At 47.1% G+C, this 18837-nt stretch overlaps 1 protein-coding gene across 1 annotated transcript; it reads right to left on the bottom strand.

The window, feature by feature from the left end:
• Nucleotides 1-58: 58 nt before the first annotated feature.
• Nucleotides 59-16749, bottom strand: LOC125756597 (putative phospholipase B-like 2; the record flags this gene model as incomplete). Its single annotated transcript, XM_049411489.1, has 4 exons — nucleotides 16534-16749; nucleotides 13364-13610; nucleotides 11128-11225; nucleotides 59-288 (listed from the first exon to the last, which is right to left on the bottom strand). Coding segments are annotated over exons 1-4 (772 nt in total), but the record flags the coding sequence as incomplete, so codon positions are not given.
• Between the last annotated feature and the right edge of the window lie 2088 nt (nucleotides 16750-18837).

Below are 18837 nucleotides of genomic sequence, written 5' to 3'. Positions count from 1 at the left end.
CACGGCGTGACTGAAACAAACGAACAAAAATAATAGAATGTGTCTGCGCTTTTCATACCTGGCGTAGTATCCGACGCAGTGCGGTGCCAAGGAAATATGTACATCTTTTGTACACGCAGCATTCCACGGTAAAGGAACCACGTGTCGTGAGCCATGTACAAGTCATCGAAGTCACCAACAATCTTCACGAGCGCAGTGCAGGCCAGGGTCTGTGCGATCGAGTTCAGGTCTTTCTTCCTCCCAAGCACACTTTCCAAATCGTAAATGTTATCCAAAACGTTCATATAGCTGAAATGAAGCATAGAGGGGCAACGGAGTTATTGCAAGGATCGGGTTAGTTTATCGAATGTTATAATTGCCCAGGAAATGACAAAGGCGGCTGCCAAAATGTGTCATAAGTGCATTTTGCTGCTAGGTTTCTGTCTCAAAGAGAAATTGCAGTTGCAATTCAATGGAAGCCCATGCCGAGCCTGTCCCCTCTTCTCCTATAAAGAATACGCAAAAATGTCCCAAGAATAACGCGTCCATGAATAGCCCGATGTAACGCGACTCTTACGAACTAGGGCGGGCAATACATTGGTGATCGTAGACATGTCCCTCTTAAGGCCACATGAACATCTCAACATAACCATATGTGCCTCTTTTACTAAAAAAATTCGGCAGATCCCACGCGCTGTGGGAATCGATGTAATGCGAAGGAACGAGCAGATAGATGAATACAACGCTTTCTTTGTCTTTGAGGCAAATGAAGTCATTCATGTCATGGCATCTGACCCACTATATATCGCTGTTTCTCATGCACACATGTGGACATTTACAATATGGCATATGTCAAGCAAATGAAACGTATATTCTGGTACATATAATGCATAACCTGTCATTTGTGTTCATCACGCACTGTTCGTCACACAGTCACATCACGCAATACCAGTTTCGGTGTAGGTCAAGCTAGCGAACCGGCCGCGAGCGCACCATTAGTGGACACATTAATCATGCCCAACATATGTATATCACGATTGCCATGTTACCACCTGTCATTTATGTTCGTCATACAGTCACGTCACGCAATACTAGTTTTGGTGTACGTCAAGCTAGCGAACCGGCCGCGACCAGCGTGGCATGGAAATCATGCCCTACATGACATGCATGTCATGATTATCATGCTGCCACCTGTCATTTAGGTTCGTCATGCAGTCACGTCACATAATACCAAATTTGGCACATATCAAGCTAACGAACCAGCCGCGAGCGCAATATGAGCATGGCAGGTTTGTCATGTCGAAAATGACGTGCATATCATAATGTCCGCGTTACCACTTCTTCTGTATGTTCGTCATACAGAAATCTTTTATGATACCAATTTTCGTATATATCCATTTAATAAAACAGCCGCGACCTCTCCGAGACCATGTCATGAAAACCATGCTCTGCATGACATACATGTGATTTTCGTGTTATGACATGTCATATATGTTCGTCGTACAGTCATGTTATGCCATGTCAATTTTGGTATACATCCCATTAACGAAACGGGCAGGAGAGCACAAAGTCGTATGCGGCTAGATAGATAGATAGACAAATAGATAGATACACTCAACGTCGGAGAAGTTGGCTGACAAATGCTTCGCATTTAAATGTTATCACTTGCTTATGCTAATCAATGACAAGACTTCCTCAATATATTACGCTCACTTCTATGGAAACTTACTTCTAGAAGTTGCACCTAAGTACCTGAAATACATAAGGCGTTGTTTTCACGAGAAAACTTTCGCCTTAAGTGAAATCTCATTAAGTTGACCAAGCACATGACTACGGGGATGCCATCAGTAAAAAAAGTACGTGATGTCTTACTGTCGTTTCATGGAAAATAAACTCGGGGAAGACAACCTGTCAACACAACGGATACTGTTGCCTACTGAGTACAAAATACGTATTCCTATAAGTTAATTGTGGACGCAGCGCCGCGTTGTCACGACTCACTGAAGCTGTAGATCAGCTAATCATTTCCAAAGTAAGTCAAGGTTGTTAGTCAATTGTGAGAAAAGACGGCTTGCGCTAAGATAGCGCTGAAACTCTTTCCCCCTGACCAAACGGTGCGACCGCAAAAATGTTGCATTGATGGAAAGCTGTTCAATAAATGTACCAATGTGCATTTCAATACTGGCCGTTTACGTCTAGTCCCCTGAGACATTATTTCTCGGAAATGCAAACTTGTCCCCCGACGGCGGCATTTCGGGACTGTGACAAGATTTACAAAATATTAACGAACTTGCTGCTAAAGCATTTGCATCTCGTGTGCATTAGCGGTGCTTTTAGCAGCGGAAACAAAAGTTGCAGCAGTTTCTAGCGATATGATGACAAATAAGCGTTAATGTACATTGACACGTGTATGCACAACCAACGCATTAACACATCTGGTGACGCAAAGGTTGTCTATATGGCTCAATGGTGTTGTGAGCAAGCAGTTAATAAACTCTTTCCCGAATGGCGCCTGAACTGAAAGAATGTCAGCGTCGAGATCAGATGATGATAGTTTTACAAGTGTGCCAGTGTAAGTAACCAGCCTTCAAGCGGAGACTGCTTCGATTACTGGCAACATGAATTGTTCTTTTGCTAAGGAAGTCAGCTAAGTGCTGTTTCGTATATCTTAAGTTAGTCACGTGTACTTGTGATATGCCGCGCGTAGCACCATCACGCATTTGTGGCATATAAGGAGTCTGCTGCCTCAGAGGGCTAAGTATAAAGGGCAAGTAAAAGGAGGGTTTTACGAAGGTGGATTTCAAAAAGAACTCGGCATATATGTGACTCAAAGTACGCGGGGCATACGTAGAAAATCCAGACAAGTCCTACTGCAGTGGGCGCGTAGGAATGATACAACTGAGTAGTCGCGCCCTCGAGGTTATGTAAACAAAGGTTGGGAGAAGAGGGGCTCTTGTAACGCGACTGTCGTGTTTGCGGTATTGCTTGCGTAGTGCTGGGCTGACGCGTTTCAGGGCATTACCCTTACCAGCAGAGTGTCTCGACATGGTGTGAGAAGTGGCATTTGTGCCCACGCTCGAAAAACCGGGCTGAAGTTAGGCTAACTCTTTGGAAGACTGGGACAGAAGGCAACGAGAAGTCGAGGCAATAAATTTGAATGCCCAACATGCTTCGGAAAATCCCCGCGCTCTGAAGGAAAGTGAAGAAGTGGGGGTGCAGGATGCCAAAGTGTGAGTTAGAGTTCTGAATCCTGCTCATAGGATACGCTCTTATGTGGTACAAACATTCAACAGCGTTCTCGTCCGAAATCATCCACAGCTTCTCCCAAGCATCAGTTCCTCGTCTACTTCATACACTCTAGCATTTGCTTATTCAAGAAGTCCACCCAAGACACCTTCTCCCATACCTGTCGACACACCTGTCAACAGACTGGGCAAATGTTCGCGAAAGTACTACTGAACCTGGTGTCCTATACTCAAGCCTGCGGTCGCCATAACCAGAATTCTCTAACTGGCCATTCTGCGGCGGACAGTGGAGCGGAACGAAAGTGTGCAACTTCCTGTTTTGTCCTGTGCTCAAAGTTCAGGTGACGGAAGACGTCCGAAAAAAAACCCCATATCCACGGAGTGAATGATGATGAGGGGGCGAAGCTGCGGAGGTTCATCGGTAAATCGTGAATCTTCCGTGAATTCTGCCCAGTACATCATCACCGACGTGAGATCGGGCGTGTTTATGCTAAAGGTTCGATGAGACTTATGACGACTTGCAGCTCACTTTAATTTTACATGTACGCTGTGAATTTTCATTGTTTAATCACGCACAGGAGAAATCGCACACACGCACTACGTTGGTGGTCAAAATCCAGTGACTATATATACGGGGTGGTCAGTGAACGGTTGTGCAGCGCGAGCGGTCGGTTTTTTCAATCAAGACGCTGCCTCGCGACGCTGCGCCGCGAGGCAAGATAGGGGGGGAGGGGCCGTAGGAGAGGAAAAAGAGGGGGAAGCGCAGGAGAGGAGAGGGCGATACATATCACGTACTGTCGCAGCGCATTGTCTTTAGGGAGCCTTCATGTGTGCACGCCCTCTCCGTTTTTAAGTGCGAATGCACTTTATAAGCGACCCTGAATCCGCCGTCCCATAGCAACGGCGCGAGGAGCGGAGAGGAGCGTCTGTAGCAACGGCGCAGCGACGTCACGCCCCACGTGACTGCGCGCGCTCCGCCCTCCGCTCCGTGGCTGAGCGCGCCCCGCGCATTGCCTGTGGTGATGAAGGCCGGCGGCGAGACGCCGAACGAAAGCGTGCGAAGCGAGCCGAGCACCCCGAAGCCGATCTGGCGCGGGGACGCACGATGCGTGAGCGAGCGCGGGCCCTCGAATTCGATCGGCCGGACGCGCGCTTCAAGCGAGACTTCCTGGACCGCAGCTTCGGATATAGCTGCGCGGTGTGCGATCGACTGTGGTTCGACAACAACCCCATCTCGGGCGTGCGCATCGCCGCCAACAAGTTGAACGCGTTGCGGGTTCTTTGGAACGAGTTCGGAAGACAGATCATCATCATCAGTAAAAGTGCTTTGCACTTAAAAACGGCCAGACCTCCGTGGGTCGGCTGGCGCGTGCTCTCTCGCTGCCGTCTCCTTCGCTCGGCTCTGCAGTTTAGTCGCGTGCCCCCTCATAGCATCACCCCGTGCTTCGCACTTCCTCATACTCCCCTTCGGGGAAATGCGGGTTTTTTAAGACTGGTTATGGGAGAGGGGAAGGGGACAGGGTGAGTGGAGAGGGAAATGGGAGAGGGGTAGAGGACATGGAGAATGGTGAGGGGGAGTGGAGAGAAGGTGTGTGGAGAGGGTATGCGCAGTAAGGGTGGTCACGCCGCACACCACCACCACCACCACCACCACCCGACAGGTACTGCCGTTTACTGCCGGCTGCCGGGAGATACGCCGGACAACGGAGACGTGACAAGGTTAGACTAAGAGGAGCTACGCCCCTAAAACTTGGACGACACTTGAGCTTCACCTGCAATAGAAGAACACGATAGCGTAATCGAGCCCCGGTGCTCACCGCCTCCTCCATTTCTTGCCTGGCTTCGGCTCTCGGTGCATGCCTCAACCGTGCCGTAAGAAAACGAACGACATTGCCCGTAACATTGTCCTTTTCAATCTATCCTCCAATTCCTACTGAAAGTACACTTGTTAAGCGCGCACTACGCCATAATTATTCCTTTGGCGAATCAGCGAAGGGCCCACTACGCGTCCGTAAGGCAACTCGCGAACCTACGCAGCTGTCCACTTAGTTGATGCTTTTGCTCATGATGATGACTAAATTTTTCGCAGCGCTTTGGAATTGAACCTTTAACACACCCACTCGTTGCGCAATTAACATCTTTTGACGCCTTGCGCGATTCTGCGCTTCTGCCACGCAGTATTGCATGCGTCAAGGAGACTACTTCCACTGCACAACATTCATATGGTGCTTTTTATTCCAAAGCAGTTTCAAGAAATGGCGTGGCTCTTTGGTAGAACACATCCTTGCCACACAGACGGCCTTGGCTCGATTCTCGCGCGAACCCGAAAATTTTTATTTAATTTATTTGCATATTTCTCAATTTTTCGGTCAGGGAGAAGATGATTTTTCGCTCGCAACCAAGGAGGTCGTCACCAGCGCCGACACCGACGCCAGCGCCAACGCCGGAATTTCTGCGAAGTGAGCTCTTTAACGCTATCGCGTTCAAGCTCCGCGCAGACTGAGGTTCTGAACTACTGACCGATGTGCGCATGTTGGTGCTCTGACTGTGGGGTGCTCACTAAACCAATACATTCGAGCTGCGGAAGGAGAATACATAGGTCTTGTAGAAATCGTATAACTGACAGGTCGTGCCCTCATAACTGCATATTGGAGGTATTCGGCCGCGCGCAGAATTCACAATGTGTCATCTAATCCCTTATATCCGCGTAGATATCTAAGTAGCCACGGGTAGTATACAAGTTCACGACAATCTGGTGTTCATCAACGTGTACCTAAATCTGCGGCCTCTCTACGGCGTCTCACTACGACGTCTCTCATAGTGAAATTGTGGTTTTGGGACGTTAAACTCTAGAAATTATTGTTATCATAAATTCACAAGCTAGTATTATTCGGTTGACGCCAACAGATACCACACCAAATTGCTTTATTTCAGGCAAAAAAACAGATCATGCAAATTCATATACCACATATTACACATATCACGCATTACCCCTTAGGGAAGGTGTAAAACGCATGATAATATTCTCTAGGAGGGAAACAGCATAACTAATAATAGTTTGAACTTTTTGTTCTCTTACACTATTTCTACTGGCTCATCTCATTTCTTTGTCTTTTATTGGATTCACTGATATGGGGACTCAGCTAATCCTTGCTAGGAGACACCTTGTTCTAAATACCGCCTTGCTCTCTGACAGCGAATCTTCAAATGAATACATCGCTCTCATTTGTGGCATTCAATAAATACAACATTCTTTTTGTCATGACTTTGGTCAGGATGAAATAGTACCAACACCGTTTGGTGTCAAACGTTCTCATTCTATGAAAATTCACACAAAATCCTTTAGAGAGATGAATAATCAAAAGTAAATGTTTTCTCCTGTGTTTTGGTGGCCGTTGGGCATTCCAGAATGCACGTAATAAACTCTTGTCATCTTCGCGCTAGAATAGAGTTTTTCTTGTTGAATACTGTAAATAGTGTGAAAAAAACGCCAGGCCTGCGCTGAAACCGCAGCACAGTCACAGCGAAAGCTGGAAGAGCGCCGTTTCTAGAGCCCGTTAAGCTCTCTTGGGGCTATAATACAAGTGCAAGCGCAGCGTGCGCAATGTAACGCCAAATTGCTGCCTGCCTGTCTACGCTTAAACCCCTCTCCCTCCCAAAATAAACCCCTCTCCCTCCCCTGCGCGAAGCCGCCTGTTTCCTTTATGTGGGAAACCCCGTGCAAGTAGAGGATCACAGACGTTTTCCTCTCTCTTGAGTTCTGCGTTAGCTAGCTTTGGGTGCGGGATTCTCGTGAATCACTTCTGTGAACCACTACAAGAATGGCGCTGGAGAACCTGTATTTCCAAATCAGTGAACTTGATGAGTAAAACTGCAGGCGACATGGTGAGGACAGGAACGACCTCAGGCATTCGTCATGACGGTCATTGAAATGGCGCGTTTTACAACTTAGAGCAATGAGATGAGAACGGTAGAAGATCCGGTAGAAGGGCGGAACAAGGGCAGATGGTGGGTGTGAGCGTGAGCAGCAAAAGAAAACGGCAGTCCTCCCCTACGTGCATGGCCTGACCCATTGCATCAAAAAGGTCACCTCTCGTTACAATGTTGATGTTGTCATTTCTGCCCCCGATAAGCTGGGCAAACTTTGTGCGAGGGCTGTCCGGCGCATTGCTGACAGGTCGAACACACGGGAAAGTGCATGTCAGATAAGACACGTAAAAAAGTACATTCCTTGCTGTGCTTGCGCAGTGTACTCCATTCCACTTTCGTGTGACCTTGTGTATATTGTGCAGAGGGGGCGCTGCATTAATGTGCGTCTGCGTGAGCACAATAATTCCCTAAAAGGCCAAGCTGGCTCGCACCTATCGCTGCACTGTCGCGATTGTGGTTGTGTGCATTTATTTGGTAACACGGCCATTCTGTATCGACACAGGGGGCAGACGCAGCGGGAAATCGTGGAGGCTGCGCATATAAGCTCTCTGTCAGATGTGTGCGTTGCTCAGGCCTCAATCAGCTTAATTCAAAAAGAGAAACTCTCTGGGCATGCGATGATAGTTACTACAGTTTCTGTTTGTTTGGTTTTTGTAATAAGTATTTACCTTTTCGCCCCCTCATGTTCACGTGGTACGCAGCGATGGTATTTAAGCATGGGTTATGCGCAATAAATGTTGTAGTTGGCAGTCAGCGCTTGTCCTGTGTAGTATTTCTTCTTTTGTCTCTCGTTTTTCGTGCTGTAAATCCACTATGAACACTTACCAACTAGCCCGGCTTAGCACTCTTTTGAACTTCATTTCTTGTACATCGGGCCTTTTTCCGTGTTTTATCTCCTATGCCGCTAACTCAGCTGTGTTGACATCGCTCATCGCCGTTTGTGTCGTGAGGGCCCGGACTGCATCGTGGCACGTCAGGCATGGCACTGGTCCCACCGACATCCAAGCACTGTGTGGTTGGCTGCAGCCGACAGTAGGGCACTCGCGGCGTTTTTGTCGCATCCTCTGTTCGGAATGGTGGCGCCAGGGACGGTTCTATAAGGACTCTCTCGGTGCCCAGTGTGGAGGAATGAACGGCAAAGGAATAAGAAACAAGCCCTACAGAGATTAGAGCAGGACTGCCGACCTGGCAACGGAGGCCCTTTGGAGCCTCGTCAGGCCGACGCTCCCTTCAAGGAAGACATCGACAGCCCAGGGCAGTGTGGTGACCGTGGGTGATGTTCATCTGCCGGAGTGCTACAGCAACATTCTGCAACTGGGACTTGAACAGTGCTTCGAGCCTCGTCTGACGCCCATGGAAAAGGTGGCCTTGGCTCGCGACGTCAGCCGTCAGGTACCGGAGGGTGAAAAGCAGCGCTGCATCAGTGAGTGTATGGACGCTGTCCAAAAGTGCGCTGGAAGGCCTGGCAGGCAGAGCCAGTTACGACGTTTGACTGATTTCCTTGTGCAGAATAACTTTAGATTGCTCACGTCGGATAAGGAGGGTTTCTTTGTTGTTATCTCCGGTAACGCATTTGGGCAGAAGGCCTTAGCAGCTGTTAAAAAGAATTTTAGGGAATCTACTGAAAAACTGGCTCAAAGGAAGCGCGAAGCTGTAGCACTGCTGCAAGAAATAAATCTAGAAAGAACTGCGCAAGCAGTCAAAAAGTCTAGCAATCTGCAGCTTGAAGTTTTTTCACGGCCAAAACGCACAAACTGGATCTCCCGTTTCGTCTTATCGTCACAGAACGCGATACGTGGCAACATTGTGCTTCAGGATACATCCAGAAGTGTCTTTCTTCACTGTCTGTTCCTGATCCTTTCCTAATTTCAAGTTTTCTGGCAGTTGTGGAATTTTTGTCCCAATCTGATCCGAAGAGTAGTGCAGCAATGAGCATAGATGTCGAAGACTTGTTCTATTCACTTCAGCACGATCACCTCATGTCCGCTCTCCAGCAGTGCATCATAAATGATAATTATGAAATGATTTTCAGATCAAGTAGCGGGATTTCTGTTGAAAGGCTCCTGGAACTTGTTGCTTTTATTTAGGATGTATGAATATTTCCTTTGACGGCAAATGCTTTTTGCAGAAGGCGGGAATTTGCATTGGATCCCGAGTTGCCCCCTTGCTGAGTGACATTTACTTAAGCAAGCTTGACCGAGCTGTTGAAGAAAGCATACATAACAACAAAAGTGTTTCGGTATGTTGATGATTTTTTAATTATAATGAGCGACAGCCACCAGGACTCATCTGCCAAACAGATTTTGTCGATTTTTGAAAATGAGCTTGGCCTCAACTTCACGTCTGAGCGCATGAGCGAAGGGTGCACCCAGTTTCTAGACCTGCGCCTAAAGTTCTGCCCCACGCATGTGTGTTGGCAGTACGCCCCAAGGTCAGTAAAACCGTTGCTGAATTATACCTCGAGCCACGCAAAGCTGGTAAAGAATGCCATAGTAATGTCGTGTTTCCGCTCGGCACTCACAAAACCATGTCCTCACATGATGTCCCATTGCCTGAATTCGCAGGCTTCAAAAGTGAGGAGGTCCGGCTTTCCAGAGGAAAGGCTTTCTTTCGCTGCAGAAAAGCTGGTGAAAGACATCAAGAAGGGCGGAACAAGGGCAAGTGGTGGGTGTGAGCGTGAGCAGCAATAAAGAACGGCAGTCCTCCCCTACGTGCATGGCCTGACCCATTGCATCACAAAGGTCACCTATTGCTACAATGTTGATGTTGTCATTCCTGCCCCCAATAAGCTGGGCAAACTTTGTGCGAGGGTTGACCGGCGCATTGCTAACAGGTCGAACACACGGGAAAGTGCATGTCAGATAAGACACGTAAAAAAAGTACATTCCTTGCTGTGCTTCCGCAGTGTACTCGATTCCACTTTCGTGTGACCGTGTGTATATTGGGCAGACGGGGCGCTGCATTAATGTGCGTCTGCGTGAGCACAATAATTCCCTAAAAGGCCAAGCTAGCTCGCACCTATCGCTGCACTGTCGCGATTGTGGTTGTGTGCATTTATTTGGTAACACGGCCATTCTGTATCGACACAGGGGGCAGACGCAGCGGCAAATCGTGGGGGCTGTGCATATAAGCTCTCTGTCAGGTGTGTGCGTCGCTCAGGCCTCAATCAGCTTAATTCAAAAAGAGATAGACTATCTGGGCATACGATGATAGTTACGACAGTTTGTTTGTTTGGTTTTTGTAATACGTTTTTACCTTTTCGCCCCCTTATGTTCACGTGGTACGCAGCGATGTTATTTAAGCATGGGTTATGCGCAATAAATGTTGTAGTTGGCAGTCAGCGCTTGTCCTGTGTAGTGTTTCTTCTTTTGTCTCTCGCTTTTCGCGCTGTAAATACACTGTGAGCCGCAGATAGGTTAGGATTTCTATATTAGGATGCGAAGAACCCGCGATGAGATACAGAATAATCAGTCACTTTCTCGATTATTCTGTTTTTCAACTTTCGGGCTCTTTATCATAACTATTGAAGGGTATTTTCTGGTGAATTCTGAGGAGTACACTTTGACCTATGAAAAATTTCGTTCTCTATTTTGAAATTTTGACAAAACTAATACAAAAAGCCTGAAATGTTGCTCGACAAATGCTTTGAGTAGTTTTGAGTACTACAATAAACAATATATACATCTTAATTGCAAAATTTACTAGCCTATTCACCATTTCTCTCAATAGACATGTGTTTCGCGAACTTCAAGGTTACGATAAAGCTAAATTCGATCCTGACGTTGGGATTGCAATGAAATATAATTGTAAACGGAAGTGATGCTGAGGGGCGCTGCTCAGAATTGTACGACACATAATGGGTATGGGAATGCTTCTCTGTTGTGCGAGTAGCAACAAAGTGGCGACTTTACGCAGACACGAGAAATAATGCGCAAAGAATTACTAGATATCAAATGAACTTGCAGTTACTCACAAAACTCGCGGGACTCCTTGTATCTCTCGTGAAACATCGAGAGTTTGATTTTCCCATGCATCGCTGAGACCCGTCATTTGCTTGTAATGAAGGTACACCTGCAAATAAAATGAACGCAGACCTCAAGTCACAAGTAAGCGGAGTATTTGATTGGTTCCCTTTTTCTTATCCTCCACTGTGCAGAGCGAATTTATATGGTTCGCTTCATAACTGAATATATAATGGTAATAACAATATGAGCAAAAGCCAGCAATCTAAAACGCCCGGCCCGCCACGGCCGGGCGCAACGTAGACAGGCTACTATAGGATCAGCGCCATGTTCAGAAGTACCTTCTTGTGCGAGCACCTGTTCTTCATTCTGAAGGTGAAAAAGTAAACTACACGATGAACACTTGCGATCGGCCATAATCATCGTCTCCGCACAAGAAGTTAATGCGGACATTTCTTCTCTCGTAGCAGCCACGAGCTGCCAGGCATAAATTCAGCGCGTTTTCGTGCGGCGCCCCATGCGGTCGCCACGTGTTGAAACATAAACATTGAAGAAAAGTGTTTTTTTTTATTGACATGATGTAAGGAGATGTTGGCGCACAAATAAGGCGCCGGCTACTCTTTAGCTCTTGGAGTACATAGGGTCCATAAAGATAAAGTACATATTGTCCACATTTCTAATCATATACAATATACAACTTAGCGTAACAGTCAAGACATAACAGTCAAAACAACATATTCAACAATCACATACATGTGTACACACGGTGATGTTAAAAAAAAAAGAAACAGCAACTGTTGCATAACATATCCAAGACAAAAATAGTCAACACACATAAGTATACACTCTGCCGTTAATACAAAACAAAGCTTAAATCTGCTAGTAATGGCCAACACACATAAATATACACTCTGTCGTTAATACAAAACAAAAAAAAAAGAAGAAAAGTGTGTTTCGGAACCGGCGTCGCCATGTGCGAGTAGTTGTGGAGTTCGGTATCAATATTTTTTTCGAATGCGGACATCAAAGCCCCGTGAGAAATCAAACATATAATAGATATGGCCCTCCGCTCCAAACTTCTTCACTGCCCAGGCCCTTGCGGTAGACTGTTCGGTGGCTGTGGCGCGATAGCTGAGGTGAGCTTGGGGCCCCTTGCGTAGACCAATTTTTACGCAAGTCGCCGGAGTCGCGAGCATCCGAACTATTATAAATATGACAAAATGACAAATAAAACTTCAGCGTACTAGAAGTTACAGCTTCTGTGACATTGCGAAGAAACGTTAGGAACTGGGAAGAATATTTTTGCAACTTGTTTGATTAGTAACTAACGTATGTAATGCGCTCATCTACAAAGAGTTGGGGGCCAGAGGCTGCGTTTGATGTTTTCAGCGGTTGCGAGGATGATATTGTTTTGTTATTGCCACGATTCCGGGATGATCTCGTCAAAGTGCCCTGATAACGGCCCTGACTTAGCCTGCAGAGTACAGGCCATCCTCGGGCATGCCTTTATCACTCGCACTGCCGGAGAACGTAATCACCCATGGCTCTGCACAGGTTTTCGATCGAGAGCCAGACCTTGCAGCACAGGGCCTTACGACGCTCTCTCTTCCTGAAAACCCTTCAACCACTCCCAAACAGCCTCCATAAAGTCCAGAGCAGGCCGCCAGAAAACGTAACTGACGCGTAGGTAAGCTAGACGCAATTTGCTTCACCCTCCGCTGAACAGATATCCCAAAGCTACGTCACTGTGAGTACAACTGTGGCAGCAGTACAATAGGTGCTAGCATGTGGCGGAACTTGTTGTGGCGAGTGATAGCGAGTTAGCTGGTAGGGAAAAAATTTTCACCTCAACAATAGTGCGAGTGTGAATATCATTGAACAATCTTTGTCAAAATGAGAAAATTGCCTCATGAGTCAGATAAAACCACGTATTCGGTACCTCCACGAGAGGACATTCACGAATTATTAATAATATCAGGGGTTTAAGTCTCGAAACCACGATATCATTATGAGAGACACCATACTGGAGGGCTCCGCAAATTTCTACCACCTGGGGTTCTTTAACGTCAACCTAAATGTAAGTACACGGGCCTCAAACATTTTTGCCTCCATTCAGGTCAGCAGGTCAGCAGGTCAGCCTTTCAGGTCAGCAGTCGAGCGCCATAACCACCAGACAACCGTGGCTGGCGACATTCACGAATAAAAGATACCGGAAATGTTATACAGAAAACACATCGAAAACTGTACCATATTCCAGAATGAGTCGTCGTGCCTGCGTTGATGGCCTTGTTCTAGTGTGTACTTGATGTTCTGCAAAAAGAATTGTTCAAGCTTACGGCAATACTCTGCCTGATTTTCACAGTAATCCGCGAAAAGGTTCGTCCAGTGCTGTTGTAACCGTCGACGAGTAAGGTGAGCTTCCAGCGCTCCGGCTGCGTAGGCTTGTATATCGTCAGGCACGCGCTCATTGCTCTCCACTTGAAGATACGACCACCTGGATGGTAAAAGAAAATTGCGATGTGCGTCCCGAAAAGCACGTTGATGCTTGTTCAAACTACTCATCAATACCCAAGCTGCAACGTAGGAGCACTTGGTATACCTCGAAAAAAGTTTCTCAAGTAGCGATAACTTAATTATTTCGTTCCTGTATGATCAGATACACATATGAATATATAATATTGGACGATGCTTCTCATATATATGAATAGAGAAGGCCGCTGCTTGAAAATTTCGAAATAGTAAGGCGCATGAAATCAACACCAAGAGCACTGATTTCCAAGCGAGAATGGCTCGCAAAAAGATCCAAAATATACGGGAGTGGCACACCATGGGTCAGTGCTTATCTTTAAGAGCACGTCCACTCTATAGCGGTAATCTTGGACACACGTGCGCCACTGTCGCCGTAAACTAATACGAATGTGTTGCTCGTGGCGTTAATTTCATGTGCCTTAACGTTTTTCTCGTGCCAACGTAGTGATCTCCTCTAGAAACTCCATGAAATCAAGGCCAGCCATGAGTTCTAGTGCGAACTATCCAGTGAAGTAAGACGAAAAGACGAGCTAGTTGGTCCATATGTATCATTCAAAATTCCTGTGTAAACCGAGACAAGAACATGTGAGAGAACGACACCAGCGCTGAAGCTGTCATTCTTGTCCTCTTTCTCATGAGAAGAAACGCAGGTCGTCGTCATCGCAGCGTTTTAGTCCGAATAGGACGAAGTGGGGTTATCAAATAAGCGGGAGAGTGGAAAGTAACAGTCTATCAACCAAAAATGAAGAACCAATCCTCCCGGCGAAGCTTGAAGACCAGTGGAGTTGTAGACGTTGCGATGAGAAAAATTTTGCTAAAGACTTCATTGCATAACTCATTGTCACGTAGCAAAGACGGTCATAATTGATTTAGGCCGCTAGACATGCACTGATCGGGATACTCGTAGCTGCGGACACATCCTTTGATAATGTGAAGTGGACGCACGTGCGCCGCTGATTTACACCTTAGTTGAATGCGCCGGTTGTGTCGCAGCGATGTGTTATAGCGACCTAAACGTCCAACACGAAACACCTAAACCACACCCTCTTCATTCCCGACACGTCCGCATTCAAATTTCCGACGACGACTACAGTGGTTGCGTCATCGCAACTAACCCACGAAGTGTGTAGCCATCCACCTGCCCGCGCCGGTGAGATGCTTTCAGTGATATACATGGTAGATACCATAATCCCGTCGTCCGTGTCCACGACACACACATCACCACACGATATTTTCATCCTTTGAATCAAGGAGATGTGGTCACACGTGGTCGATCTTACTGTCGGATAAGGTCTCACCGTTGCGCTGCGTAAGCGACCTGCTGTATGTGGTCCTTGACTGGGATGAGAAATAAACTCGTATTTCTATAGACTACTGCAAATTGATGGGTAATTGCACACCTGAACACGAGATCCTACTAAATTATTGGTACGAATGACTCAGGTCCATTATCGCGGAGCTGCATGCTACGAGAGACTGCGGGAGCTGGAAAAAGCGTCGTGGACGTTGAGCTTTGGGTGTCACGTATTCGACCACCTCATTAATACGTACACTGGCGAAAAAAAGTTAACGGAGCTTGCTACCGCAGCTTGCACTAGTGTCGCCAGGCTGGCACCAAGTCGGAGCTGGGCGGCCTTCCTCGTTTCTTTTTATTTTTCTCTTTCTTTCTTCCTGTCTCTCTTTGTTTTTCTATCGCTTTTTGTTTTTTTTTTCGATTTCTTTCTCTCTATATACATTTCTCTCTCTGTCTTGCTCTTTCCATCATTTTATCTTTATTCCCTTTCTTTCTCTCCCTTTCTATTTTAGATGCGAAGTATCTTAAGGCGGAGCTCAATCCGGTGGTGGTGGTGTGCGGCGTGACCACCCTTACTGCGCATGCGCATACCCTCTCCACACACCTCCTCTCCACTCACCATCTCCCCTCCCCCTTTCCACTCTTCCTTTGAAACGCGGGCTAGACATGCCGAAATGCTCTCCTGCGCAACGCCGCGATGATCTCGAGCGCATGCGCGTCCCCTCCGCTTCTCTCTCCTCTCCCACGCTGCCTCCCTCTCGCCCGCCTATCGACCGCGTTCCCCGCTCGCCCTGTGAGAATTAACGGCCAGGCTAGATGGAAGATACGACGCGCGTAGCGTCCCTCTTCGCGTTCCACGACGCGAGGTCGGTAGCATGCCCAACGAACGCCAACGGAACGCGATCGTGCAAGTGCTCCGGCTTCGCATCGCCTCATGGTCCCCTTTAGCGGGAGGTGGTGTAATTTTTCGCTTTCTCATTCTTTTCTTTCTTTCTCCTTGTTTCTCTCTCTTTCACTCTTGCTCTCTGTTCTTTCTATCTCTTTTTTGTTTCTATTATGCGTCTCCTCCTCTCCCTGTCTATTTGTTTCTGTGTCTTTGTATTTTTAATTATCTTTCTTTCCTTCTTTCAATCTAGCTTTCTCTTCTTTCTTTCTAGCTCTTTCTTTCTGTCTCTCTGCAGTCGTTATGTCGCTCATCGGTGTTATTACACTCCACGCTGGATAAATTGACACAGCGGCAGAGCGCACGCCGAGCACAAGTGTTCGTGGAGCGAAGCAGAAGACTACAAAGAGAGCGGGCGCCGTTCATGATGATAGTTTCTCATCCAGGCGAACCGCTCGTTTGCCAAGCTTAAACAGCTTCACTGCTAAAAATCAACAGCTAGCTAAGTAAAAAACTAGGCTGCAAATGCACACTTGGACATCTGTTATTACATATTGCCTAATCTTCAAGCGCTCTGCTCCATCGAGACACGTGTAACTGCAGCTCCACACTCTACCTCAAAAACTACATCCAGGAAAGAAATAAAAGTTGCATTACACCTCATAGTGATCACCGAGGATGAAAATACGAAGGAAGAATGATAAAACTAACCCGCTCTCTTCTATGTCGTCTTGAAATGTCGCCCACGCTACAGGCGTCCGCGCTGAGTCGCCGGAAAAGTCGGTGGTCTGTAATTCCCCATCATGAATAGTAATCATCTGCTTGTCTCCTTCCAGCGTCGCCCATGCAGATGAGGTACGAGGGCCTTGGTTCACAGCCGGTGCAAACCGCATGCATGCCATCAGCATGGCGACCCCATGCCAGGAACTCTTTCGCATCGTGAGTCTGGGTGAAATAGACCATTAAACCGTCTTGTTTGCTCTTTACACAAATATAACACATCGCTATATTCTCAGGGCAGACAAGATGAGGCAGATGAGAAGACGCAAGGATATTCTTAATGCCCAATACATGATGAAGGATACATTACGAATACAATATATGATGATTACAAGCGGTTGACTGACTCTCTACGCCAGTGGTTCTCAGGTGTTAATGTGGCGGGGAACCCTTGTGGACAGGTCGAAGTGATGGCGGACCTCTTAATGTGACGAACCGTGAGGGGGTTGGGGTTGGGGCTGCTGCAGAAAGCATAGTTTGTTTGCAATTGAGGCACTGAGGCAGCCGAGGCAATCTTGTTCAGAGTGTTGCTGCAGTTCCTGGAGCAGGACCTGGAATTGGGAATAGGTCAAAACACGCCTCCAAAAACTTTTTTTTTCGCGGGCGATGGCGTCGCGGAACCACATTTGAGAACAGCTGTTCCACGCGATTACGAGTTCAGGTTGGCGCGTGCTTGGAGAAAGTCACACCATCCCATGACGATGCAGGATGTATTTGCACCATCACAATGAGCAGGTGGCCGGATTAAAAAAAAAACAATTGAAGACAGACATACTTAGGCGATTTCAATATACAAGTCATTCAGGTTCTACACGTGCCTATGAAGACTGCGTTCTAAGCTTGCAGCTGAGTTGGCGCGCGCTATAAATTTTACGGAAACAGCACGAAAAATAGCCGCGAGCACAACGTGCTGGTATATCAGACTGCAGTAATGGACTGTAGTCGACGATTTAGGGTTGCCGTGTAATCTGCAACGCTACAATTGTGAACTTCTGATAGAAAATGTATTCTTACCAGAGATGCCAGTGCAAGCGGTTAAAAATGATACGACAGGTTGATAGACGTTCGCTACATCCTCATGTGCTACAAATGAGTACAAGCGAACAGCTGTGATGCCACAGACTTTAACGACGAAAGTGTGGTAATTACCGATTAGAAAAAGTCAGATACACGGCACAACAGCACTCGCGGAATTCGCCGTATGCGGAGGGTCAGGAAGCGGAGAAAGGGCTCAGTTTGTGTTGTTCCAGTCTGAACGCTGATGTTTACAACGCAATTTTCGCCTACAATATCCGTCTTGCCGCTTGAATACTATTCACGACACTTAGCGCATGAGGTAGAGTGGTAAGATACACCACTTGTATGGTACTTGCGGCGAAAACGTGTACAAGTCTATATGATTTTAACTTCATGAGCATTTCTATGCCGACGTCAGAAGAAAGCTGCCCATCTGTCCGTCCGTCTCTCTGGCACGGTCATAAGGAAGAAATCTCTCAGGGTCCCTTGTGTATGCGCCTAAGACGACTCGAAGCGGAAATCCTTCGTCTTCTTCATCTCATCCGATGTACTGATCGGATGTACTGACCGTAAGGCAATACGCGAACCTACGCAGCTACTCACTCTGTTGACGCTTTTTGCAGCTGATGATGATTAAATGTGTCTGAGCGCTTTGCAATGGGTGGACCCTTAAAACACCCACTCGATGCGCAGTTCACATGTGTTGACGCCTGGCGCGATTCTACGCTTCTGCCGCGCCATATGGCATGCGTTAAAAGACTCTTTCCCCTACGTGACATTCATAGAGTGTTTTGTATTTCCGGAACAGTTTCAAGCAACAGCATGCCTCTGTGGTAGAACACCTGCTTGCCACGCAGGTGGCCTGGTTTAGATCCTCACTCGAACCGAAAATTGTTATTATTTATTTTATTTGCGTCTTTCTCGATTTTTCGGTCACGGACAAGGTGACTTTTGCACCCAACCAGCGACATCGACGCCGACGCGGATGCCGGAATTTCCACGATACTTTAACGGCTCGTTCACACCGGCGGTAACGGTCGCGCGACCGTTTGCGACTAAAGGTCATAAAGCGACTCATAGTGACCGATGTTCACACTTGCGCGCGACCTATACGCGTCGCCATATAGAATTCATGTCTGCTCGTATACAGCTTGCATTACCGTTGCCCCGTAAAATAGGCTGACGTCCTGTTTCTGCGCATCTGATTGGTTGAGAGGT

The sequence above is a fragment of the Rhipicephalus sanguineus genome, unplaced genomic scaffold, assembly GCF_013339695.2.
Source record: "Rhipicephalus sanguineus isolate Rsan-2018 unplaced genomic scaffold, BIME_Rsan_1.4 Seq231, whole genome shotgun sequence".
NCBI lineage: Eukaryota > Metazoa > Arthropoda > Arachnida > Ixodida > Ixodidae > Rhipicephalus > Rhipicephalus sanguineus.
Note: the sequence above shows the minus strand (reverse complement) of the source record. Positions and strands in the feature narration are given on the sequence as shown.